The sequence below is a fragment of the Bemisia tabaci genome, chromosome 3 (assembly GCF_918797505.1).
Source record: "Bemisia tabaci chromosome 3, PGI_BMITA_v3".
Lineage (NCBI taxonomy): Eukaryota > Metazoa > Arthropoda > Insecta > Hemiptera > Aleyrodidae > Bemisia > Bemisia tabaci.
Genome location: NC_092795.1, coordinates 7,998,731 through 8,026,706, shown reverse-complemented (window position 1 = coordinate 8,026,706; position 27,976 = coordinate 7,998,731). Strand labels below are relative to the sequence as shown.

Here is a 27,976-nt window from a genome sequence, read left to right as displayed (position 1 = left end):
CTCCAATTATCGAAAAACATCTTCGCTGAGAGCGCGAATGTGTCCCTTCATCCCCTAACACGCTACCGCGCGCTCATCAGACCAGCTCGGTTTTTTGGATTTACCACGACATACACGCAACTTTAAAGGCAAATAATAAAAAAAGAAAACCACGGAATTCGATGAAACTTTTTGAAAACACGGATAATGTCTCCAATTATCAAAAAACGTCCTCGCTGAGAGCGCAAATGTGTCCCTTCATCCCCTAACACGCTCTTACGCGCCCATCAGACCAGCTCGGTTTTTTGAATTTACCACGACATATACCTACGCAACTTTAAAGGCAAATAATAAAAAAAGAAAACCACGGATTTCGATGAAACTTTTTGAAAACACGGATAATGTCGCCAATTATCGAAAAACATCTTCGCTGAGAGCGCGAATGTGTCCCTTCATCCCCTAACACGCTCCCGCGCGCCCATCAGACCAATAGCATGGACTGCATTTTGCATAAGGGAACCAAGAGGATTGCAATGTTGCTAACACTGTGCAAATTCATCCTTTGCAACAAAAGTACTAAGACTTTTTGCTTAAATTTGCAGTTTTTAGGGTGTAAAATAAAATCTGTTTATACCTAGATGATCAGATTTTTCTTCCCGGACAACAGAAGTTGCACAATCTTAGCAACATTGCAATGCTCTTGGTTCCTTCTTGCAAATGCAATCTATCTCTCTTCATTCACCATCTTGCCTTTAATTATTCATTTACCTAGTTTTCCTACTTTTCACTTGTTTTAAATTTTTGTATTGTTAGTAGATTAGTAGATTTTTTACTTTCTTTGGAAGACTGTTGAAATTGTGATGACTGAAAATATGAAGCACTAGTTTTTACAAGGACTGTAATTTTATATTTCTGTACTTAATTTTTTGGAAACCTGTGTGTTTCTTAACATTTCTAAAGGTGTCTAAATTATTTCCAAAGGTATCTCAATTATCTTGTGCTATTAATGTGTAAACTGTCTTTTTTCTCTATTTTAATGTCTGTTTCCTCCGGAACAACATTTGTGTTCATTTTTTTTTTTTTTTTTAAATTCATTTATTGTCCTTGTCAATCCCTTGTTTGTTAGCTCAAGGAAACTTTGCGTTTCTGAACATTCCTAAAGGTGCCTCAATTACTGCCAAAGGTATCTCAATTTCTCAATTATTATCTTGTACTATTAATGTGTGTAAACCGTCTTTTTTCTGTATTATTTCAATGTATTTTTCCTCAGGAATAAAATTAGTGTTCATTTAAAATCTTTTTTTTTTAAAATTCAATTATTGTCATTGTCATCCTCACATTCTTAGTTCATGGACAATGTGTTAAAACATCATGAGAAAAGGTCAAAAAGCAAGGGGCTGAAATGGATTATGACATTCAAATTTTTGCAAAGTATTTTATTTTGTTCTGGCTAGACATCTGACTGAACACAGTTTTCGCATCCATAAGAGTATCAGGACCGTTTTGCCAGAAGTGTTGTATTTTTAAGCAATTTTTTTGGTCTTTTTAAAGATTCTGCCATCTACCTGCCTCTTTTAAATTTTGAAAGAGTACGCGAGAATCTGAATTAAAATATTTATTCTATTCTTGATCAAAACGAGGGAGGCGCCTTGAGTATTACTACGGACCTTAAAGTTCCACTTACGCGCGGTAAATTGAAAAATCCGAGCCTGTCTGATACGGGCGCGGTAGCAACTTAGGGGTCGAAGGGGTGGTGGGGGGATCTCAGCGAATTTTCTTCTTCAAATTTTGAGTTATTATCTGTGTTTTCCAAAAGTATCATCGAAATCCGTGGTTTGTTTTCTTTTATATTGGACCTGAAAGATGCGCTTGGCGCGAGGTAAGATTAAATATTCGGAGCCGATCTGATGCGCGGGGTAGCAACTTATGGGTCGAAGGGGTGGTGGGGGGGTCTCAGCGAATTTTTTTCTTCAAATTTCGAGTTATTATCTGTGTTTTCCAAAAGTATCATCGGAATCCGTGGTTTTTTTTCTTTTATATTGAATCATAAAGTTGCACTTACGCGCGGTAAATTGAAAAATCCGAGCCCGTCTGATACGGGCGCGGTAGCATCTTAGGGGTCGAAGGGGTGGTGGGGGGATCTCAGCGAATTTTTTTCTTCAAATTGCGAGTTATTATCTGTGTTTTCCAAAAGTATCATCGAAATCCGTGGTTTTTTTTTCTTTTATATTGGACTTTAAAGTTGCACTTACGCGCGGTAAATTGAAAAATACGAGCCCGTCTGATACGGGCGCGGTAGCATCTTAGGGGTCGAAGGGGTAGTGGGGGGGTCTCAGCGAATTTTTTTTTTAAAAATCAGAGATATTATCTGTGTTTTCCAAAAGTATCATCGAAATCCGTGGTTTTTTTTCTTTTATATTGGATCTTAAAGTTGCACTTACGCGCGGTAAATTGAAAAATCCGAGCCCGTCTGATACGGGCGCGGTAGCATCTTAGGGGTCGAAGGGGTGGTGGGGGGGTCTCAGCGAATTTTTTTCTTCAAATTGCGAGTTATTATCTGTGTTTTCCAAAAGTATCATCGAATTCCGTGGTTTTCTTTTTTTATTATTTGCCTTTAAAGTTGCGTGTATGTCGTGGTAAATCCAAAAAACCGAGCTGGTCTGATGAGCGCGCGGTAGCGTGTTAGGGGATGAAGGGACACATTCGCGCTCTCAGCGAAGATGTTTTTCGATAATTGGAGACAATATCCGTGTTTTCAAAAAGTTTCATCGAAATCCGTGGTTAATTTTTTTTATATTCGAGTTTAAAGTTGCCCTTTCGTGCGGTAAATTTAAAAAACCGAGCTGGTCTGATGGGCGCGCGGGAGCGTGTTAGGGGATGAAGGGACACATTCGCGCTCTCAGCGAAGATGTTTTTCGATAATAGGCGACATTATCCGTGTTTTCAAAAAGTTTCATCGAAATCCGTGGTTTAGTTTTTTTTTATATTCGAGCTTAAAGATGCCCTTTCGCGCGGTAAATTTAAAAAACCGAGCTGGTCTGATGGGCGCGCGGGAGCGAGTTAGGGGATGAAGGGACTCATTCGCGCTCTCAGCGAAGATGTTTTTCGATAATTGGCGACATTTTCCGTGTTTTCAAAAAGTTTCATCGAATTCTGTGGTTTTCTTTTTTTATTATTTGCCTTTAAAGTTGCGTATATGTCGTGGTAAATCCAAAAAACCGAGCTGGTCTGATGGGCGCGCGGGAGCGTGTTTGGGGATGAAGGGACACATTCGCGCTCTCAGCGAAGATGTTTTTCGATAATAGGCGACATTATCCGTGTTTTCAAAAAGTTTCATCGAAATCCGTGGTTTAGTTTTTTTTATATTCGAGCTTAAAGTTGCCCTTTCGCGCGGTAAATTTAAAAAACCGAGCTGGTCTGATGGGCGCGCGGGAGCGTGTTAGGGGATGAAGGGACACATTCGCGCTCTCAGCGAAGATGTTTTTCGATAATAGGCGACATTATCCGTGTTTTCAAAAAGTTTCATCGAAATCCGTGGTTTAGTTTTTTTTATATTCGAGCTTAAAGTTGCCCTTTCGCGCGGTAAATTTAAAAAACCGAGCTGGTCTGATGGGCGCGCGGGAGCGTGTTAGGGGATGAAGGGACACATTCGCGCTCTCAGCGAGGATGTTTTTCAACAGTCAGAGGACATTGTTGGCCTTTTCAAAAAGTTTCATCGAAATCTGTGGTTTAGTTTCTTTTAGAATGGACTCTGAATGGAGCAGGACGTAAACGGATGCGCAGCGCTGCAGCGGTAGTTGTTTGTACTATGGTCGCGGGCCCAGAGACTTGCCCGGACGCGGGCATGCCTTGGCATGTTGTTCATGTGCCGGTCTGATAGAGGTCTGATAGATTCAGCGCGGTGCGTCACCAAGATGGCAACTAAACTCCCTCCTTCCCTCTCTCACTCTCTCTACTGGTTGAGTGCCTGTCTTGCGCCTTTTGCGTGCCATTTGATTTCCCTCCTGAAAAAACCGGCCATCGGCCATTTCTTCAACGGCTAGTGGTGTCAGTTATAAAAATGTCAGAAACCTTCAAAATTGGAACTTTAGTATGGTGAGTACAAATTTCCTGTCTTATTATTTCTTCCTTAAGTATTTCTGTAGCTTTCTACATATTTTTGTGAACCTAAAACAATCTGTTTCTCTGTTGCAGGGCGAAAATGAAAGGATTCCCACCCTGGCCGGGCCGGGTAAGTTGTCCATGCTTATGCCCAGACGCACTTTCCCTCCATTTATGTCACAGACGAACTCAGCAATTATGTTTAAGTCCATTGCTATTCGTGTGTTATTCTCAGTTCCCTCACTCCCTCCAAATATTCCCTCCGCATTACCTTCATACCTTTTCTTCACGCAATTATTATTTGTGGCAAACTCATTATTTACATACTGCTTCTCGGACATAACCTAACAACATTTGAGCTTGCAGGAAACGTTTCTACATTGACTTAATCTTTCCCATTGTCTTGACACTGATCTTCGGCTTATTTAGCCAAAACAACCAAGTGTCCAATCTACCTATCATATTGATTAAATGTCAGACTAACATTTAAGTCTGGTTTCAGAGTGACATGATGCCTAGCGCTGAAGCGAGGGTGAAGCTTTATCCAAACTTATCACTTGAAGCCCCATAGCAAGTGTCATGCTATGCCTATGTCCCGCTGTCTAAATCGAATATCTCGCAATTTTGATGCACTATAGATACACACTAACGTACTCTCATTTCTGATGGTGAAGTTGTGGGAACCGTAATGCTGACCTAACTTCAGTTGAGATTGTTATTTGTGTCTGCTCAAGTCTTGATTGCGCCTGCCTATAATGCCAAATTGTGTTGCTTTCTATGATAATCTATGTATATTTTTGAATTTTTTGACACTGTAAACTATCCTCCAATTCTCAACAATGCTCAAGGTGGGTTGTTTAAGTCAGGAGAGTCTATTTTTGAACATTACTCTCACATTTTATAACATTACACTCGAGTTGATATATCGAGTTGGTTCATGTATCATCTCATTTTAGGGATATGGTCAGTTTCTCAAGTATTATTGTTTGACCACATGCTCCTAAACAAATGTTGCGTAGTTGTTAATATCAACTTTGAACTGTATTAGCACACACACTAATTTTACACAAAAACTTTGTAAGGGAAAGAGGGATGCAATTAAGGAAACGTTAGTTAGCCTAAGTAAGCTGTCTGGCAAGCAATACATTGATGGCTGAAGTTGTCAAGCGTGCATCTCTTTTTGCGCTGGTCCAAATCTTTGCTTATGCTTTATTTTATGAAAGGAAACTCATGTACTGTTGTTTTTAAATTTTAATCTATTTTTTCTAAAGAAATGAAGATTATTTGGAAATCTTCAAATATTGCCATTCAGGTATGCATTTTTCAACTTTAGCCATAGAGAGAATAAAGGATGTGTTTGCATCTTTAGGATTGTTTACCCCGTGACGTAGGTAGGTACAATATGGCTTCGATATTTTCGCAAAATTCGAAGTTTGAAAGACGGGCCAGTTTTTTTGCTCAGATCAACTCACAATATAATTCAAAACACTTTCTATTGAATTCCTCTGTTCCTTAAACGGCACCATTTTTAAGGAAATTAATGTTAAAAACCGTCTGTACCGACCTACATCATCAAACAATCCAAGATGCCTGAAATGCAAACACCTTTTTTTTTCTATGAACTTTAGCCGTGGAAATGATGTTTTAGTAGTGTTGTGCGTTGCCAGTACTAAAAGGCATTGTCTTAGGAAGTAATTACGCACCTTTACTATCCAAAACAATTTTTATTTTTGGTATATTTTTGTTGAAACCTTGAACAAACAGCTGTTTAATTTCAGCTGATACCGGCATCCACGTGTACTATACTACTTATTTGCTGGTTATTGACTCTTACTATCCTCTCATTGACAGCAGGTCAACTGCTGAACAACTCTAGTGGCTTGTAGAGTAAACCCTAAAAATTCTAAATGAAAATCATGCTCATTGAAGTAATGTTTCAATCTTTTTTCTATTTCAGGTATCAAACCCTCCAAAAGACGCAAAAAGACAATCTGTAAAGAAAGGCCAACATTGCATTTACTTCTTTGGGAGCAAAAATTAGTAAGCATTTGTCTCTTGGTTGTTCAACTTTATTTTCATCCATTATTGTCATAAAAGCGTCTGTTGATTTTGTCACATATCGACGGTGAAAGTCGGCAATCACATAACTCGGTTTTCGACGTCGCAGACTTCCTGTCATACTTTATTTTTTAAACGGAAAACTACTCAACCGGTAATTCTTTAAAACTGCCGTGATTTTTCTTCTATGTGCGAGGAAAATTCTGCAAAAACTTCAAGGAATCATGTCCATTTGTTTTCCTATAAAAAAATAACATAGTTGCGGAGATTTTCAGACACCGCAAATGAGTTATGTGATTGCCGACTTGCACCGTCGATATGTAGTGTATATATGTGTGAGATCATCAGAAGTCACTTCTAAATTTTTCCAACCTTTGATTTTAAAGAAAGAAATGAAATGTGTCCTTTAATAAGAAAGAAAGTTTTGGGGGATGAAGAACAGAAAAACTAATATTCGGTGAAAGTCCTGAAAAATTAGTCATCATGTCAGAAGTGTCAAAAAAATTATCAGGGCTATCCGAAAAAAGATAGAGAACCTTTTCTGAGGAACATCTCATGGTAGAATTTCCAAGAAACTTGAATATTTTACTTCTTTGTCATTCTGAACTATCGACTGTAGTTATTTCCTGAGTAATTCCTCAATGCAGACTTTTTTTCATGTTTTTACTTACAAACTAAGTTAAATTGCAAAAACATTATCTCCGAAACCCCTATTTGAAGCAGATTTACCATCCACTGCAGTTAGCCAGAAATATTCAGAGTTTTATATTGAGATACAAGTCCAATCTCACCAATATTTTGTCACCTTCCAGGCAAAGTATCACAAGCGCCATGCGACGTTTAAAAATTTCCGTCGCCATTTTATTTTTTTACAGAGAAATTGTTCAACGAAGCTGTCCGAAAATTTCACTGAATTTTCTTGGTGCTGCCGATAAAATTTAGTGAAATTTCCAAACAGATTCAACTAACAATTTCTCAGTAAAGAAATAAAATGGCGGCGGAATTTTTTAAACGTCGCATGGCGCTTGTGATACTTTGCCTGGAAGGTGCCGATTTATCATCAATCACAGGTGCCACCTAAGAAGGTGTGTTAAGATGCTAATTGTAAGTGGCTTGATTCAGAGCTGATCGGATATTGTTGCAGATAATTGAAGTGTAAATGATCTAAGTTTAATTTTGGTCTTGTTGCTTTTGATCGTTCATATTCCATTTAAAGATTCTGATTCTTAACCATTCTTTTAATTTTCCACAGTGGGTATATAGAAGAACCCCAGTTAAAACCTTACTTTGAATTTAAAGACACCCTCAAGAATGCAAACAAATCTGCAGGTTTCAAAGAAGCTGTTGCAGCAATAGAACTGTTCATTGAAAACAAAGGAGAGGTGAGTTACTATACATTTTTTTTACAGTTTCCTTTGTTGCTGGGGATAGTAATCTTCTGAGCATTTAAAATTATGGCAACCCACAGCAGACTTCCAGTCATAATTTATTCTTCAAAGGGGCAATACTCCTTAACTTTTCCTTTCTATGTCAAAAATATTCGGTAAAAATTTCATTCAACTAAGTTGATTTGTTTTCCTTTGATAAAATAAATTAGGACTGTGAAGGTTTTAACATGTTGCAAACCAGATGTCTTCGCAGATTAATAGTTAATGTGCGTTTTGTGAATTCTCTCAAAAGCTATATTTAGTGATAATCATATTTTTACCATGGTTTATTCTTTTTTTCATTTTTTCCCCAATTAGTATTTCCATGTAGTTTTATTGTACCTTTTTTTTTTTTTTTTTTTTGGTTTTTTTTCTCTAGAATTTTAATGATACTGCGTCTCTCAATGATTCTGAAGAAGCATTTAACCGCCTAAAAGAATCATCTGTCCCAGACTCGGAAAATGAAAAATCAGCAAAGCCGGACAAACCAGAAAAACCGAAGAAACCGAAAAAGGTAGGAAATCATCATGTCGTGGAGGCATTACGCTATGGAACATAAATTTCTTGAGCAGCCAAGTCCATATTTATACCTTTGTTATCAGAATTTTTCAGTGTCTGCACTTGCAAGGGCTCCTGCAGACCGAGATATCAAAGATTTTGATTCAGCAAGAAAATCCACAAAATATTGAGAGATTACGGGGGAAAACACTGAAAATCAACAGAATCTTTGCTTTTTATACTTATGATAGTAAAAATTTTAACTTTTGGTTGTTTGAGTGGTTCCAGTGCCAAATTCTCTTTTATCTTTCCTGAGCAAACAAAGGTCTTTCAGAAATACCATGTACACTGATTTTTCACAGGCCCATTCGTCATAAGTCTTACCTCAGATCTAACCGAAAAGACATACTTTACAGTGGGAACTAGAGGCTCTCATAAGGTTGTTTTCTGCTGTGCAGCTTTTATTCCAGACTTGATACTCTTCAGAGTAAGATCTTGCAACCAAGATGAATGGAATTTTTAATTTTTTGCAAAATTGAGACACTGAAAGTCACTTCACATATATGCCTAAAATGACTCTTTTAATTTTCTCAACCTTTTTCAATGGTCTCTGTCTTAACAAGTGCTAAATCGAAATTTCAATAAGATCAAAAAAAAAGAGAAAAGAATGGTGAGTGTAGCGGATAATTTCTTTGTCTTATCCAAATTGCCACAGGTAGGTTATCTATATCTAACAATGCAGGCTCGTACTGGCCATATGGGACTACCGGGACTTCTCCCGGTGGGCTGGTCTACCACAGGGCCGGTCCGATAGGAGAAAAAGAGAAGCAGAGAAGGAAACCTTACGAAAATTTAACCTCTGGACAGTGAAAACCTCTAATAATTGTAGGTAGGGTCGTGCTTTTTGCAAAAGGGACTGGTTCGTCAGAATTCGACTTCTCAATGTCTCAATCTCTCTCTCTCTTTGAATTTCAAGACCTCAAATTTTTCCCAAAATTTTCTTTTTTCTCTCCTCCTGCCTCCTCAAATTCTAACATCATGTCAGGATCGAGAGATCTCTTGAGCAGTAATAGAGGCTGTTCCAGTAATGAAACTCCTGGGCCAACAAAAGCTGTGTTTTTTATTGGGGGGAGGAGGGAGGAGGGAGTGATAAATTATTTTAGCAAGAATGTAAGTTTTGAAGTACAAAAAATCTTGCTCAATTTGGAGCTTTGGAAGCTTTATTTACATAAACACAGATCAGGAGAAAATATCAAATTTCGTGTTATAGGGTCAATTTTTTAATAATTTCGGGGAAAGCCCCCGTCCCCCTGACGCCCCCCCTTCATACTCCTTGGGGGTCACTCACCAGCGGAACCAGTCCAGCACTGTTACCATGACTACTAAATAGCCACGGATCACCATGGGTGGTGTTGCAAGGACTTATCACCCCAGAGCAGTATTAGAGAAAATGTTTCTCTCGGTAAATCCCTCTGTAAAATTGATAAATGATAAAGCAACAGCACAAATCAAAATCAATTGGGTATGAACCATAGCGGAATGAACAGATTAATATGAGCAACCTTGATACACAATACAATTTTTTATTGTGACTTCGATATTTTGTCAAGCTTTGAAGTAGAAATTAATTTGGTATGTTGTTTTTTTTTAGGATGTAACTGCAGCCAAAATTAAAAGAGAAAATAGCAAATCAGGTGCCTCACCATCTGTCCCGAGGAAGAAAGTGAAATCAAGTCACCTTGATGACAGTACTTACAGTGGGTTAGAAACAAGTAGTATTTTAAATCACGTCGGCTCTCCCAAGAAAACTCCCGGATCAAATCTTTTAGACAGACCGACAAATATAATCAGACCTGTGAGTATTTCTTTTACTATTTTTTTCCTTCTGCTGAGGCACCTCTGTACTCACATATCAAGATTCAGTATCTCTGCCATTTCAGTACTTGCCTCTTTGTAGATGGTTTAGTTATCAAAAACTATGAACATTAAGGAATGAATGATGATGTGTTGATTTTCCTTTTCCGTTGTTTTGAAAAATATTAGAAAACGCTAGGGTAGAAGGTTAGATCTGGGATGAAAAAACATTTTCGTCAATTTCTATAATCTGGGGGTCATCCTAGATCAGGATCGGCTGAGAATCGGACGCATACAGTAGTAGCTTGTCTCACAAGCTTAAGTGCGCTTAGGCAGGTTAGGACCTATGCATCATTCACATCCCTTTATTGCGCAGTGAGCTAAAAGTCATCCTTCACCCACTGAGTTAACTCTCATGGGTAAGACAAGGTTCAATCTCACTTTTTTATGGTGAAATTTAGCTTCTTAATTACTGAAGACATACTCGACTCGGCTTCTCATATGGCCTGTCCAATCCCGGGCGAATCATCTAGGTTGACTCCAACCGGATTTGTAGAGTACTTGACTTTACCATTTCAAAGTGAAGATGACACATAGGTCAGTGTAAGTGGTAGGTGATGGGGTTTTCCAATAAGAAAATACCTTGTTGGGTTTGTATCGTACTAGGTTTTCAAAGGAATGAAAATGATGGTGCTGAAGTGACACTAAATAACATCTACTCCTAGTTCTGTTTTTTCCCAGTTAATTATTATTTGTACTCTATCTCCAGGACACACCTCCTCTAGATGTGGAAAATATATCACAAACTCTAAGAGAAAGAATGTCCTTCCCTCAGACCTGAAGTTTGGTTTCCTCGGTTTGGGTATAATGGGTTCTGGGATGGTCAAAAACCTTTTAAATTCTGGTCACTCAGTCATCGTATGGAACAGGACTCCAGACAAGGTGAGTCGAAAGTTTTCAATTGTATACATTCATTTTTTAATGGGTCAGCTGCGCTGGTCACAGAATGGTATTTTGATGCTTGATTCTTGTAGATTAGCTAAAAATAAGAAGATCTGACGGTACAGCAATTTTCTACGTTCAACACTTACTAAGATATAGCGCTTTGAAAAATTTGGTTTATAACATCATCCAACGCGGTAGTGATATCCTTGGTTTCTTCCTCCTTGCTTTCATCCGAGTTACATGTTGAGTAACCAGTGCAAGTGTATGTTTCCCTAACTGATGAAAGCAAGGTGGAAGGAACTAAGGGTGTCACTACCGCGGTAGATGATGTCATGAACCGAGTTTTTCAAAGCAGGGTATCTCGGCTAATATTAAACGGTGAAAGGTGCTGTTTGGACGGATCTAAACATTTTCAGCTGATCGATCAAAAGCAAGTATCAAAACGAGATTCTGAGTCCAGCGCAACCGACCCTTTCTTATTGTCAGCTACTGCTTGTATCTCTCTTTTGCATAGACATTGGAAAATTTTGCCGCGAAATTTTTAAAATGTGCTTAGAAATCTGAAAACCAGACAGAAGCACCGATCATAACCCCCTGATTACGAAAATATAAAGCAAAATAATGTAAAATTGGCCATTTTCCGGATTTATCGCGCGGATCCTGCAAAATCATCCAAATTTATCCGCAAAATCCGTACATTTTGGTGAAATTTACGTATGTATGCGTGTAAGACAAAATTTGCCGCGCTTTTTTTTCAAAATAAGAAATTACGGAGTTGTTTCTGAGCATTGGTCGTCATTGGCTACCAGCTATCAACTTTCGCCAATGGCATCAAAATACTGATGAAAGAAATGGCGGCAACTGGGCCATAAATATGACCTCCAATAATTTTAACATGTAATCATGTTAAAGCTTTATTTTAAGCTGTCAAACGCAAAAAGCGCTACAAAAATAACTGCAAAATCAGCAAAAATAACAGCGAAATTCGGGGGAAATAACTGCAAAATCGGGGAAAAGTAAAAGCGAAATTTTCCAATGTCTACTTTTGCATACTCTCAATTTTTGTCAAGACATTAAGAAGATATTTTTCCGGCAGTATTCACAGTTAAGTAATCTTGTGAATAGTCTGCAAGTAACTTAGTAGTGAAATCGTTTTTTCTTTACCTTTCTCCCTCTTTCCTAATGTATTGCTGCAAGAAGTCAAGTTTCACTTCTGTTGTTAACTTTATCGGCCATACTTTATCAAATTTCGTGAAACTTTTTCTTACCGATTCTTCTAAAATTGTTGTTGATACTTCACTACACCTGTCTCGAGCGACCGCTCATCGTCAGGTGATTAAAAAAATGTAAAAAAACTAAACTTATGGTGCGTTTTCGCGATTGCGAGTAGTTTCGTAACTGCGTTCGCGGATACAAAACTACTCGCGATCGCGAAAACACACTATAATTTTAGTTTTTATACATTTTTTTAATCACCTGACGATGAGCGGTTGCTGGAAACAGCTGTAGTGAAGTATCACACCAAAAACACTTCCGTGTAAAAATGACCCGCCAAGCTAAAAATATAAATATTCGTTGCCTCAAAAGCAATGATATCAAATGAAGTAGACGCCAAGCAAATTTCCTGAATATAAATTGTAAGTTTCTCCTCCCTTCAACATTATTACCGGAAAAAACGAAATTATAGACAAAAAGAAATAATTTAAAAAAGGGATACAAATTTATCACCTTTTTTGTAGTACAATTGTACAAAAAAAAATGATAAATTTGTATCGGTTTTTTTAAATTATTTTTTTTTGTCTATAATTTCGTTTTTCCGGTAATAATGTTGAAGGGAGGAGAAACTTACAATTTATATTCAGGAAATTTGCTTGGCGTCTACTTCATTTGATATCATTGCTTTTGAGGCGACGAATATTTATATTTTTAGCTTGGCGGGTCATTTTTACACGGAAGTGTTTTTGGTGTGATATCATGAAGTTTTTCGTATAAATGATCACAAACAAATAAAAGGAGCAGAATAGTCTGATTTTTATACCTACTTTTATTTCGTTTTCAATCTAAGAGAGATTTGAAAACTTCTGCAGTGTCTGATAGGGTATAGGTATTGATGAGCACTTGAAAGGTACCTAATTAATGAAATATAATGTAATTTCTTGACATTTTTAAAGCAAATTTTTAATAAAAATATTGGCCCGAATTTTAGCATCTTTCTCGATTCGAGACCTCGTTTGGATCACCTCCAACTTTCACCTCCAACTTTCCTCAAGGGACTATCGCTGGAGGAAGTCTCGAGATTTTTCGTAAGGGAGGTCCTGACGCCCCTTTAGGGAGATCTGAGGAAACTTTAAAAAAAGTGATGATTCTTTTTTCTGGCTGTAATTTTTTCACCAGGTGGGCGAGAAAAAAAGCGTAGAAGGAAATTTTTTCTCATTGTCTTGATTCTCCTTCTTTTTCTAGAAACATTTCCATAAATTTATGCTATATTTCCCTTTAAAGAGAGACTAGAGGTCATGGATGTCCACTTTTATCCGAGCTGTCGATCATTCATCAAGTCATACTGAGCTGCTGTGTTTTTATTTCTTTTTCAAAAAAGACTTATAGAGAACTCCAGTCTTGCTTCTGAAATGACTTGAGTGACACGCTTTTGGAGACGACATAATTATGCCTTCATTGTCATTTACGCACTTATTTCGTCAAAAAGGATGTGAGCGAACCTGAGGCTTTTTGCCTCATAAACCTATGTACATTCTGACAAGAAAAGACGTACGTGGCTTCGGTTAATGTTCTAGAATGGCTTAAGGGGCATTTTTTTTTAAACGAGCTAAGTCATCCGATCCTGTATTTTTATTGTTCAAGTAAGCTTTACAAACTATGGTTTTTTTTTTTTTTTTTTTTTTTTTTTTTTACATGACTTGAGAGCCACGCTATTCCAAAACGACGTAAGTTCTGATTGGTCTCTGTTGGTTAAACTACCCAACACTGAATTTTCGGTTTTTTAGTGAGAAAATTTCTGAGTAACTCATTATTCCTCCATCCTTTCTCTCATCTCTAGGTGCCTCTCTACAAAATAAACACAAAAATTAACACATCGGATCAAACGTGGTCATACTTTTTCAGTCAAATGAAGCCAAGAAAGGATAAATAATGGATCTCAGATTCCCAACAACTGAGAAATGAGTCTTACAGGAACATACTTAAAAATAATTTCCACTGGTTAGGCCTCCAAAGAAATGAACTCCTTGAGAAAATTAGAATTTATGTATCAGGCAAAAATCCAGTGATAGCATGGGTACCTGGTATTGCTAAAACAGTGATGAACTATTTGAAAGCATGCACGAAGGACACTAACAAAAATATGGACAGCATCCTTTGACCATTGTGCACCTTGACCCTCAAAAAATAAAATAAAATTACCATTAAAAACTAGAAAAGAAACGAATTAATGAGAAATGTTTTTAAGGCAGGGTTAGAATTAAATGAAAAAATAAGTATTACCTACTTGAGTAGGTCTATTCACAGATCCTGAAGTAACATAGATCAATTTTGTATGTCAAAAAAAATTATTTGATTGAGGAATTCAAATGTTACTGAGGAGCGGGAAAGAGATCACTTTTAACTTATGCGCACCTTCACCAAACTTATTATAGCAAAGCAGGTACTCAAACGAAAATGCATGTTTCAAGTCAAGGTTGACAAGGAGCTTAAAAGAAAAACTCTGTGCTCGTGGAAGAGGGAAAGTTGAAAAGCATGAATGTCATAAATACTCACAGGAAATTGAACTCTTTCCACGCGATATTGTAGAAGATTTGAAGGATGAGAGCGTATATGGATAAGATGAATTCAGAGGCTGATGTGTTGCGTTGAAATTGACAGCTGCTGGTCAATCAATCCATGGTCTCCGCAAATTTTTGAATATCAAATCAGCGGTGAACCATGATTTTTTGAATGAGACAGCCATTAGCTACCTATGCAAACTGACAAGGTAAATTGCTTTCTGAAATGGCAGCTTAGAATTGGCGATCTTGGTAATTTCTTGAATATGACGCTTGATGAGAATAGCATTTCAAACCATGTCCCTTTGCTGCGACGAGATAGGATTAGCGAATATGACTCAGCAAGTACAGATTCTGGTTCACTTTAATAACTTAGGGCCGGGATCAAACCACGCACATCTTGATTTCAAAGAAGTTTAAGCACTTAACATACCAACCCAAAGAAAAGCATGATAACAAAGTCCTTGATTATGCAATCAGTTCGGGCCCTGATGCTGTTAGAGCTTGCTCATCGCATGTTGAGACTAATGTCAATTTTCTGATCAGCTCTGAATCAGCACCACTTAATAACACGTTAATACATGATAACAGATGGCACCATTGGCGAGTTGTGACAAGAACAATACAAGAGCTTTATAGAAACATTACACTCAGCGAGCTCACAACGCAACGCTTACTAGAATAAGACAGATTTTCAATGAGCGATACGAAACACATTCAATGCAGACAATGATCATGATTTAGAGGCCACGTTGAAAACTAATAGTAAATCATGTTCAGTATCTGGAAGACGAAGAAGAATATCATCGTCATAGTCACAAATCAGTTTAATACAGTGTCGAGTGCTTAACATTGACTCGATAGAACTTGCGCTTGTGGAAACCAGCTGCCAACTCGGCGAATCACAATCAAGTGAGGTATCGTTTATAATGCTTGATATTTACCTGAGAGAAAGAGATATTCCTTTCCTATAAATCACATGTAGATAGTACAGTAGAATGAATAATAAACCGATGGGGTTTTTATGGTGAGTACCTAGTTGAGATTGAGACGCGGATGTTTGGATGTGGCTACACCATCAACTTTTTCCGAAGAATAGGTAAACCACGCACTTCCGAAAAATTTCCACTCAGATTCATGATGGTATAAAGGTACATGATGATGATGAAAATAAGTAAGATGAAAACAAGGCTTAGTCAAAGCATAGCAACAGTATAGGTAAAGGGGGGCTTCTAGGTTTGTAGTCTGTATCAGCTGTTTCCTCAAGACGATTGGGGTCCGGTGGAAGCTTCAAGTGCTTGAACTATGATTATTTAGGACTAAATCACATTTAGCAACATATGAACTACAGAGAAAAAGAATTAATAAACTTTTAAAACGATTACTCATTCACACGTTTTTTGACAATAATTGACACTTGACACTACAAACACCTGTGATAACAATACACAAAACCACGAATGGCCGCCGGTGCCGTAATGGCATGCGAACTCTAGCGTCAGAAATAACTTAGGTACGACCCGGGAAACTTATGAAAGGAAGCCGCTAAACTTTAATATATTCCGAATATAATTTCCCAAATTGTTCTTTTATTGACACTGAATGAGTTTATTCAAGTGTTTTTGTTTTGGTTTGATAAAAAAAAGCACGCGCTAACAATGAGAATCGGCAGCTATAACCCAGGCCAGGAGTTCTAGAAAACGAAGGAAGTCCGGTAGCGTTTTATAATCTTTAAAACGTCATATCTCCGTTAATTATAAGTTTTGATAACATCAGTCACACAAAAGATATGGCCTTTGAATCTTGAAGAATCATCATGCCAAATTTCAACATGATCCTTCGAGTAGTTTTTTTGCTACGGGGTGATAAAAGTTAAAATGCAGCGAAAATCGGCAATTCAACGAAGGAAAGTCCGGTGGCGTTTTATAATCTTTAAAACGTCATATCTCCGTTAATAATAAGTTTTGAAACATCAGACACCAAAAGGTATGGCCTCTTGAATCGTGAGGAATCATCATGCCAAATTTAAACATGATCTCTTGAGTAGTTTTTTTGCTACGGGGTGTATAAAAGTTAAAAAGCAGCGAAAATCGGCAATTCCTAATATTTTCTGTAATGTATACCGTCGACCGACGGTTATCGGGTTATCGCCCCGCGTGTGTGTGGTTGCTGCAGAGTCGTTTGAAGGCGTTTTCCGGTCTTACTCTGGGAGGTTTTATTTGGTTGTTCTCCTTATATTTATATTTTTAGCTTGGCGGGGAGATCTACCGATCTCCGTGATCAACAACAATTTTAGAAAAATCGGCAAGAAAAAGTTTTACGAAATTTGATTGTTGAAGTAAAGTTTCTTCATGTTGATGGTGAAGCTAAAAAAAATCCTACCTTCTTGACTGTGGTGTCTCAAAATCTCTGTCTATTTTTGAGTTTCCAACCTGAGTGCAACTAACCCCTGTTGAGGAGCATGTGCACGCAGAATCTAGTATGGTAATAAAAGGGTTAAGTTTCTTGCTTTCCAGTAACCTTTCAGTGGATTTACAAAGCAGTCATCAGCGCAGGTAAAGAAAACCATTAAGCTTGAAACCAATCGCTCACTCTTTTTCAACCTGTGCATCAGCTACCAAAATCCATAACGTGAAAATAAGCTTGCGACTGAAATACTTATCTGCGTTGATTAAAAATTGTACATTGTAATGACCGATAAATCACCGCCTTATTAATTAGATGGTAATGAGGAGTTGCCACAGGGAGTAATCATAAAAAAATTACCTTAATACTGAAAATTCCATCCAAAAATTTTTTTTCTTTTTTGAAATTGATTACAATCCTTGAAGTGTGAAAAGAAGGAAGGGAATGTAATCTTCTATGTAAAAATTTCAACCATTTTCCTTTCGCTTGCAGTGTGCAGATTTTGTAAAAGCAGGAGCCGAACAAGGAATGACTCCGTCAGATGTGGTACAAGTAGCTGATATTACATTTTCTTGTGTCGCTGATCCACAGGCAGCCAAAGATGTGAGTAGTCAAATGTTCACTATTTAGTTCATTATTCACTGTTGTGCTCAGAAAGGATTTTTTTCTTAAAAATTGCTCAGTTGTTGCAAAGGAATGAAAATCATGGTGAGTGGTTTAAAATTCTCATCAATCTCGGTTGTTAAAATTTTTGTGGGGAAGGATCTGTAGACCCTAGGGCTGTTCTATCGGTTGTCGATAAGCTACCGAAATAGTTCCGCCAAGAAAAAGTTACGAGAAGAGCGCTCTTACTGATAGCGATCTGAGTTTTCGGAGCTGACGAAAATAAGCTGTTACCATTTGTACATCTATTTTACGTGCCGCCGCGCCAGGCAATCTGACAAACCGACACACGGGGCAACAATGCATTGAGTGGGAGCTCTCAAAACTCCGATAAGGCGGGCTGTTAACGATATCATCGCCACTGTCGGTACTGCCGCCAGTTTTGGTAAGAGACGATACCAATAGCGTTTCCGACAAGAATTCGTTTGAACACCCCTAATAGACCCCTCTTTGCTCCTGGTTGTGAATGTGGTTTTTTTGAAATGTGAGAACTCAATAAATATCTCCATGTCTTTACAACTCCAGCAAAAAGTTCGAAAGATTCTCAGCCGCTAGGCATAAATTTCTTTATTTCAACATGGCAGCTACAAGTCTGAGGATAGTGCAGATATTTAAAAACCTATCTGGAATTATTGGAGAAAAAAGTACTGCAAATTTACAAAATTTCTGCATTTTTGTGTATCCCTCTCCAGAGATGAGTTCTGTAGGACCCTGAACTCCCATAAGAGCTAATGTAAAAATGTGAGAAGAGTAACTACTGCTGTAACCTTGCGCAGGATCTTCACAACTAACTTATGTCGGCCACCAAAGAAAATTCATACTATGACGAATATATGTCTTAATTGAGTCCTGTCCTCTTTCACAATTACATAGTGATGAAAATAGGTATTGTTATTTCTCAATAATATAGCCTCTGTACAGTTTATAGTTCAAATATCAACTCAACTTAACCTAAGAACAAAGGATTGATTAGTCAAGGTAAGGGGGATCGGCAGTAACAACAGTTTTACCTATAAAACTTGTCGCAGCCCTTCCCTAGGTTGAAGTAGTTGTTCGAAGAATCTTGCAACAAACAATTGCGCTTATGTGTGCAAAAAAGTACTAAATGATTATTTAAAGGGAGGTCCTTAATTTTTTTCATTGATTGGAAAGAAATAGCCAAATAGAAAATTAAATTTTTCCTAAGGAGCACAGTAGTTACCATGACTGAACATGATTTGCTCCCATGTTAATATAGTAGACTTATGTAGCCTTTGCTGATAGTTTGAAATTCAAACAAGTGAAGTATGTATTTTATATGTATTTATGTATTTTTAATTTTTCCTGCTTTGGAGCTTCATTATTGTGTATTCGCTATCAGAAACCAATTGATAATCCAAGACATTCATCTGTTTTACGTTATAATTGCTTATTTAACTCTTTGTAATCTTACAGATGGTTTTTGGAAACTGTGGTGTTCTACCAGAAATGAACCCAAACAAAGGATATGTCGAAATGACCGGTATTGATGCTGAGACCTCACAAGATATCGCAGATGCCATTCTAGGAAAAGGAGGGCGGTATTTAGAAGCACAGGTTCAAGGAAGCAAAGTTCAAGCAGAAGAAGGCACTCTTGTCCTCCTTGCAGCCGGAGATAGGCAGCTTTTCGATGAATGTCAGTCGTGTTTTATTGCTATGAGCAAGAACTCATTTTACCTAGGTAAGTGTTGAGCTCACCTGCCTGCGAGACGAGGCTTTTACTCTTAGATATTTTCCTCCTAGGGAGGAAATAGAAGAATACTGGAAATGGTCATTTTCTCTGGTACAGTTATATCTTCAAGAATTAGATGAAGCCAGGACTGGTGGTTTCATTAGACGTAGGCAAAGTTTCTAGTAATTTCCATTTTGGCATTAATGGAGAATTTGCATGCAAATTTTTATTGCTTCATCTGAAGGTGCTTTAAGAGCTGTTTTACAGTATTTTTTATAATTTTTTTCTGATATGGGAAATAGTATAAAAATAGATTTAAAAGTAAGAAAATGCTTTGCCTAGGGACGTCATCTGGCAGCATTTCTCATTTAAACACTCGTATTTTAGCAGATTAGATCATTTTGTTATATCTTCTCCAATAATTGTTCAATTCATGAACCAAGGGTATCCTCGTGTTCAGTTCACGCAGTAGTTTCCATTTAAATACGAAATTCATAAAATTTCATACACCTGCAAATTCTCTATTGGTCTTTTCGGGGAAAAATACGATTTTAAACCAAAACATCACAAATTCGCTTGAGTTCTTTAAAAATTTTCTCACAATCATATGATTTCGACGTAAAATCGAGGTCTAAACTTAAATATCAGAATTTCATCACAAAATTGACCTTTGACACCATTTAAAATCATTAACATCAGCCCAAATTTTGGCAAAAATGTTTTTTTTTACCAAGTGGTGTTCATTTTCGTCTGGGGAGCAGAACATTTCAAACTTTAATTTTTTTGACGCACCCTAGTGTCCCTCTTTGTGTCAGTCGATGCTGAAAGTTCCTTTTTCTATTTTTCTTATTTCTTTTAATTATCAAGCATACCCTTATTTCAGAGTATTTCAGTTGTAAAAACTTAATTTGGAAGGAGAAACAGTTAAATTTTTTCCTATTTCATCACTACATTCTTAATTTATATGAGCTTTAACTAATCTGAAACTTATGGGGTAGTTTTCTCAAAAGAGGATGTTCATGGTAAGAGCCTTCTTGCACCTAGCCCCGCACTTGCTCATCAAAGTTTGTAATTTTTTTCATGGTATGCGGGAAACAAATAAGTTTAATCACAAAGTCAGTCTGTGTGTCCATATGTTGATTAAAATATTTGCCTTGTCTCTAGGTGAAGTGGGGAATGCTTCAAAAATGAACCTTGTTCTGCAGATGATGGCAGGAGTTACAATTGCTGGCCTTGCCGAGGGAATGGCACTCGCAGACCGAGCAGGGTTACAACAGAAGGATGTTCTAGAAGTAATGCAACTTACAGCCTTAGCGTGTCCAACAATTTTGGAGAAAGGCAAAGGTAAGGCGGATTTTCCAAACCTCTAGTCCAATTCAACATGAACTCTTAAATCTTTTTGCCCTGTAATTTTCCAGCTGGTTGCCCGACGTTTTACCTACATGCATTATATCCTCGTGACATATGACCCACAACATCAGACCTACACACATTTGACCTAAAAATTTAGACCTACAATTTTTTTTTGCCTACAAAATTTTATGCCTACAAATTTTTTGACCTACACGGTGTTTGGGCTCCATGTCCATGTACGATTACGGGAAAATTTGGCAACTGTTAGTGCGGATCATGATGCTGATTGCGATTAGGTGAAGTGGGGTGTAGGAAGGTGCAAGTACAAAGTTCAGATCAGGTGATGTTTGGCTCTTAGCTCATTGTTGACAGCAGTGGTTTGCGAGCTGTTGGCCGGGACTAATCTGCGGACCAATAGCTCCTCTGAGGGTTTGCGTCTGCGCTTTATGAATCTGGTCAGAAGGAGTCATCCCTCTTATTATTTTTTAAGAGAGATGCAAAAAGAATACCGCATCATCGAGGTGATGATCCATGAAATCAAACTAGGCAGACCAGTGAAACATCTCCATTGGAAGAATTATATGTACATAGGTGAACACGAGGCTCTTCACTTTAACCGGCCAATATGAAGGGTTCACTGAGAAGGACGAGGTACTTTCAGAAGAAAATCAAGATGAGGAGAAAAAAGAAGAGCCAAAAATCTTTAAATATCTGCGTGCCTTTGGTAATAACCTGGAGTTGTGAGGTAAGTTTTCACAAGGAGTTCCTTTTTGCGGTGATGCTTTTTTTTTTGGTAGGTTGTGTTCGCAGATCGAGGCAGGGAGGTAGAACTGTATGTAGGTCAAAAATGCGCCGGCAAAATGTCAAAATTTTTGTAGGTTAAAAAGTTTGCAGGCCAAAAAAAATGGAGGTCTAAATTTTTAGGTCAAATGTATGTAGGTCTGATGTTGTGTGTCAAATTCCACGTAGGTGTAATGCGTACAGACCTCTCTGCTGTAGCCTCTCAGACGTAAATTGACTAGAACTTGAAACATTTTACAAATAATTGATGCACTTAGAATTAGGGTTTGATATTTTGCAGCAGCTCTCAAAAAGCTTTAATTCCCTGTGTCTTCCCCATTCTATTCAGATCTCTGTATTGTTCTGTAGAAAAAATAGATTCATCACCTAATTTCATAAAATAAATTTACAAAAATCGGAGCAAATTATTCTCTCCAGTGGGGTGATATGAGCAAATCTTCTCGAACTGTGCCTATAAATACTATTTCATAATCATAATGGGTGGCAGTCGAAATGATGTATAAAATAAAGTTAAGAATCATTCATGGGGCAATAAAGATTAATGCTCAAGCTATTTTTAAGAGGATTAAGTCACTCATTTAGCAAGTGAAGAGCCACAAACTGATTTCCGCCTTGAAATGGTAGATCTGATCAGCTTCATAAAATCGCAACCCTGAAGGTATGGTTTTTTCATGTTTTTCTCAAGTTTTATGGTTTTAAATGAGATAGGAATGCTTTCAGGTGCATCAAGTTTGAATGAAGGAACAAAGTTACAAGTCTCATTCCTCCCAAAGACCTAATATTGAGGACTAAGTTTAATGACTTCTTACAAGTTCGAAATATTTTTTCACAACTTATGTTTTAACAGGAAAAAATCTACATCTAGGTAATCGAATTCAAAGCTACTCCCAATACATTTTCCCCCAAAATGTAACGTGGTGCATATCTGTTAAACTTGGTCTTATGTAGATACAGATCCTATGTATCTCTGAGGAAATAATTTTCTTGGATTGATACAATTTTGACCAAAGTCCAATTTTTGAGAAAAAAAGGAAACATTGTGTCATTTAGTATGCTTCTAATCTTTTGTGCCCAAAAAATGTATGGGCCTGAAGTACTCTTTTTGAGACAAGGCTCCAAAGAGTTAATGTAAACTGAATTATACAATTTTCCCTGTTTTTCTTTAGACTTTGATTTTGGTACTTTGGCCTGTAATATAAATATCAGTTCACTGCGAGCAAGATAAGCATTTGAGCTTATTTGAACTCAATCAATGACATCTCCTTCTCTGTTGTTTCAGCGATAATTGATGGCGGTTTCTCCACACACTTGCCGTTACAACATCTGCAAAAAGATCTAAAGCTGTCGCTTAACCTCGGTGACCAGTTGGAGCAGCCACTTCCCCTAACCGCATCAGCAAATGAAGTCTTCAAGCATGCAAAACGCCTTGGTTACGGGGAGCATGATGCGTCTGCTGTTTACATTCGCGCTCGTTTTTAATCCTCACCAAATTATAATTTGTATGTCAAAATCAGCTTCGTTATGGATGACTCAATTTTGACTCGTTCGTACTTTAATTGTACCTTGACCTATTCTGTATGTGAGTTTTATCTTTCTTCAGCTGTAAATATCCTTCCAATTTTTTTTTTTGTATTCTCTATGGTGGGCCAATTATCTAAATTCATTCTCAAAAATTTTCTTTGGTAGAGGAAAAAATATTTCTAAGTAAGAGGAAAGTATGTATTTTACACACAATAGCTCCTATTTTTTTTATTCTGAGACCTCTACTTTTTTCCTGTACCCTAAAATTTGAGAAAATTAGTTTCATTTCAACAAAAATTAGAACCGGTGAAATTACGATCAATGATACTTTTAATTTCTCACAAATAACCTGCACCAAAGTGAAGGACAGAAATCTTCATCTGCCTATTTTTGAGTGTTGAGTAATGAAGCCTAACAAATAAAATGCCCGCAATTTCGACCATAGGCAGTTAAGAAATGCTCCTCACATTACTCAACTCGTTAGGTGTCAATTTGTATGATGTGTTAATATTTATATATATTTTTTGTATCTTTACTGTTAACTGTAGTGTTAGTTTTGCCCCAGAAATGGAAGAAAGGTCGACAATGAGTATTTTTTTCCTGGACATTATTTTACACTCTTAAATTGTTCATTCTCCCCTCACTTTATTTATTTTCATTTTTTTCTAAGTGTACCTTTGATGTTGACACTATTTGACCAGTAGTAGCAACTCTACTTTCATGGGGGTAATTTTCATAGTACCCCACTGCGATGTTAATAAAGGATCCATAACTATTCTTGTATGGTCATTTTCCTTGAAAGCGCACATTGTCTGGCAAGTTTCTCTTAATGTTCATATGCATATTAAAGTGTTACTTACTTTTGGGCAAGATTTCTTCAAGAGGCCTCGTATGAGTGGTGGGGAATATAAAACCACAGCTACCCAAGTTTCAAAAAGAGAAACATTATATACCATAAATGACAACAATGCAATTGAATCTTATCGATAAAACTGATTTTGATAACTTCATTGAGGCTCAGGGAACTCCTCGTCACAAGATCACCCAAACAACAAAGTAAATTCTTTTTTATCTCAGAAAAATTGCCCATGTGAATATTTTTTCAATTCAATTTTTTACTCTAATTCAATTGGCTTCAGGAAAAAGGTCCAAGTCTGCCGTCAATATGAATCAAACATAAAAAATTGATGAATTGCATAACAGGAAGTGGAGTATTTTTCATGTCCTTTGTTCTCTCGGTAATTTATGATTTGGACTACATTTTGTAGTTTTGAACTACAATTTCTGGCTTTGTTCAGAAACATTGTATGTACCATTAGTTTCCCCTTGTACGTAAGTGTTTTAATGGATGAGCCAGAAATTGTAGTGCCTAATTGCAAAATTAAGTACATTTAATCCTGGCTCTCATATGAAGTTGACACTGTTGTTTGATCGCTTTCCAGTGTTTGATGAAGAACGAAGGTGAATAAGTGAAAAAATCTGAGCTGAACCAATGATCACTCTTTTTAGCGCTTTTTATTTTCCCTTCTCTTCTCCAGACCGAACCCATCGATCGATCTCATTTGCACTTAATTTTTGCAATACTTGTCCGGGAATTCTGCTTCTCCAACTCATCTCTCATTTCAAATGTCTCTCATATCAGCTCTGGACCGCGGCCTTTACTCTCTCTCCTATATATTCATAGCCAAAATCATCCTCAGAAACTTGAAAATAGACTGTAAAAAGAGGTTTTGTGGATTATAATTTGGAAAATTATTGTAAATGGTGACTGGATCAATGATTTCAAGTTTGTAGAATGTGGCTGTAATTAAATTGTTAGAGTTGGTAGTTACTCAAGTTACACCAACTCCTATAACATCATTTATTAGAAAATTTCTCATGTGCTGTATTATATCACCGCTTTTTTCAATTCTTCTAGACAATGTAGGAACTTAATGTTTAAAAGTTTTTTAATTTATTCCATTCACATTTCAATTTTTGTAATTTTCCTCTTTTTATTTTATTTTATTTTTTCTACTCTACAACTTTCAGTGATGATTATGGCATTCATGTCGGAAGGTTATGTATGTATATTTTGCTTCCCTGTAACTGTTCAAAGCAATCCAGTGATCCTGAGCCCTACAAAATGCTTTATTTGTTTGAAAAAGTAAATTTCTGGTTGCTATTATTTTTTCCCCGTTCAAAATTAAGATTCATTTCCTCAAAAAGATGGCCCAAGAGTCTGCACTTAATTTGAATATCCTTCATCAATTTTAAAGCCGTTGGAAATCAACCAGTCAGTGTATTCTCTCAGTGTATTGATTCATTTTTGCTGAGGGATGAACAGAAAATCAGCATAATATTCAAGCTACGGATATATAAATCATCAGAAAAACTGTGTGATATCACCTCCTAAGTTAACATTTTAAACTCATTTTTGCTTTTCTTTAAGAAAGTTCATTTGATGCCTGCTAAGTGCAGTTAAATAACTAAAATTTGATCTTTTGAACAGGGAAAAATGTATTAAAATACTGAATATATTCCTAAATTGGTACGTAGAACATCAAATTTTAATGCATTCTGCCTGAAAAGTGCTGTATTCCCACTTCTCTGAAACATTTTACCCAGCTGTATCTTTGTGACTTTATTTTGTTTGTCAAGCATAACCCTGTATTTGTTATTCAAAACTCAAAACCACTCACTTTATAAAAAATCCTTGTCACTTCTTCTCTCACTTTGTATTTATAAATAATTTTAGATAAAAAAGTGAAAATTTATCACATAGATTAAGAAGGTGGGTTTGAAAAACGAAAACTCCTCAGCTTCTCAGAATGAAACTGACCAGATAAATGTTGAAAGTTGCTTCCTGTAATTTAGTCGGATTTTCTTTTTCTTTTTTTTTTACGACCATTATTACGGATAAATTTATCAGACATATTATTTCTTCTGTGTGATTGTGCCAGTGATTGTGTGAGATATTGCAAAATTTTTCCAAAAATGGCATTTACACCAGTATAATTAGTCTTTTTAGTGTTTAACAGATTTTTACAAATTAACTCTGTGATCTTACTTTGCCTTATCCTCGCATTAAAGTTCGACGTTAGTTTTGCAGTTGGACTCTAATCCTTTTCCTCTAACTGTAAAACTGCTCCAACAACAGTCAAACTCAAAGACAGAAATGAGGTTTAAGGATTATCATGTCTATCTAATCATATAACACAGAATCATGATCAGCCATTGTAGGAATGATGTTAAGAATCCTCACTCTGCTCTTAAGATTCATTCCTAAAGGATTACAAATACATGTTTGATGAATATATTTATTAAATTGTTGCTTCCCAGGCAAAGGAACGTAACATCCATTGCAATGTTGCAAAATTTCGACTCTCCAGCTGGTGGGCGCTTTTCATCAAAACCATCGCCGATTTTTCTGCTGATTGAAAATCAGTGGAACTTAGGACCGGAATTTCACAGTCATAATTCAACTAAATATTAAATTGTTTAAGTCAATTTTGCAACCTCGGAATGATGGTACGTTTCTCTGTCTAGGAAACAATGAAATGTAGACGTAATGGTTCAAAAAAAAAGGGGGGGGGGAAGAATCAGCTATTACAGAAGCATTGAGATAGTATGTAGTGGCCTACATGTCACTAGGCTAACATGATTTTCAAATGCGCGTGGTCTATGTTGATATTTTGTATTTCTTGGTTCAGAATTTTTTATGAATTGACATATTTTTATCTATTTTTGTAAGTAAAATAGACATTACTGCCAGCAGATCGAAATAAATAATTTTTCAAAAAGTATCTTGAAATCATTGTTATAAGTGAAATGTATAGCTCAAACAGTCTAGTTCTAAAGAGTTCATTTTTTTGTTAGACCAAGAAACAGAATTTTCTTTTAGAATGCTCGTAGAAGCTATATTTTTTTTAAGCAGTTTTTTAGAAAAAAATTTGACGCTGAAAGAGTCCTGTTTTTGGTAGAAGAGCAGCGACTGTAACTAAAGTTTGAAATCTCATTGCTTTTCAAAATCTTTGATTCACTCCTCTTGAAATCCTTCAATGATTTGATATCAAATGCAGTGTCCATAAAAATGTGCAATGAAAGTCAGCTTTCCAAGGTACTCTAATCATTGACTTATAACACAATCTAGACCGCGCACCAGGCCCGACTTTAGGCGGGGGAGGTAAGACAGCTAGGGGGGTAAATTAGGGTAAAGACGAGCCTTCAGCTTAGTTGATACAGCCGGATATACAAAGCGTACCAGGCAACGGCACAGGCAAGACTTGGCATTTCCATTGTCTCGGTACATATTGCAATCCGAGTTGCCTTTCGTCTTGCTGAAATTTCCTAATGCGCGGTCTAGATTGTATTATACATCAATGACTCTGATCTACAGATCATCCCTGACATTTGAACTCATGTACTTCAATTACATCAACGTCAAAAAACAAATTACTTAAAAATCAGACTCTGGTCGATCTATTTCTTTCATGTGTTTGAACCACAAAGATGTACTTTTAAGATATTTATATAGCTAGAAACAATTTGAACGGTTTCCTTTTGTTCAGTTGTATGTTTTTTATCAGTTTGTCAGAGTGCAAAAGCTACACTGTGTAATTTTATTGAACTGTTGTAATTTTATCGAAAACCTAGCTCTGGTCAATGGTTAAGATTAAGTATTTTTTTCTCTTTTTTTTTTCAACCTAATTAAATCAACAGGCGTTGAGCTGGAGAGACTTGTAAACAAAGTTGTTACATGTGTGTGCCCGTGCATAAAAGCAACCCTGTTTTTCATGTTCAATAAATTTTTCAAAAATAAAAAATGACTAAAATTTATTGCTGATTTAAATCAAAATTACATATTGGTGACCATCTGCAAAAAGAAGGACCAAAGTAAAAACCTTTTTAGTGCTGTATTTTTT

General features: G+C 36.8%; 1 protein-coding gene across 1 annotated transcript; it reads left to right on the top strand.

The window, feature by feature from the left end:
• Nucleotides 1-3,946: 3,946 nt before the first annotated feature.
• Nucleotides 3,947-27,890, top strand: LOC109032286 (cytokine-like nuclear factor N-PAC). The gene is given in 12 exon segments (XM_019044345.2): nt 3,947-4,074; nt 4,174-4,210; nt 6,038-6,120; nt 7,391-7,520; nt 7,945-8,079; nt 9,715-9,918; nt 10,687-10,735; nt 10,738-10,859; nt 17,537-17,647; nt 19,142-19,406; nt 20,562-20,741; nt 22,831-27,890. Coding segments are annotated over 12 exon segments (1,551 nt in total). The 5' UTR covers nt 3,947-4,039; the 3' UTR covers nt 23,031-27,890.
• Nucleotides 27,891-27,976: the final 86 nt, after the last annotated feature.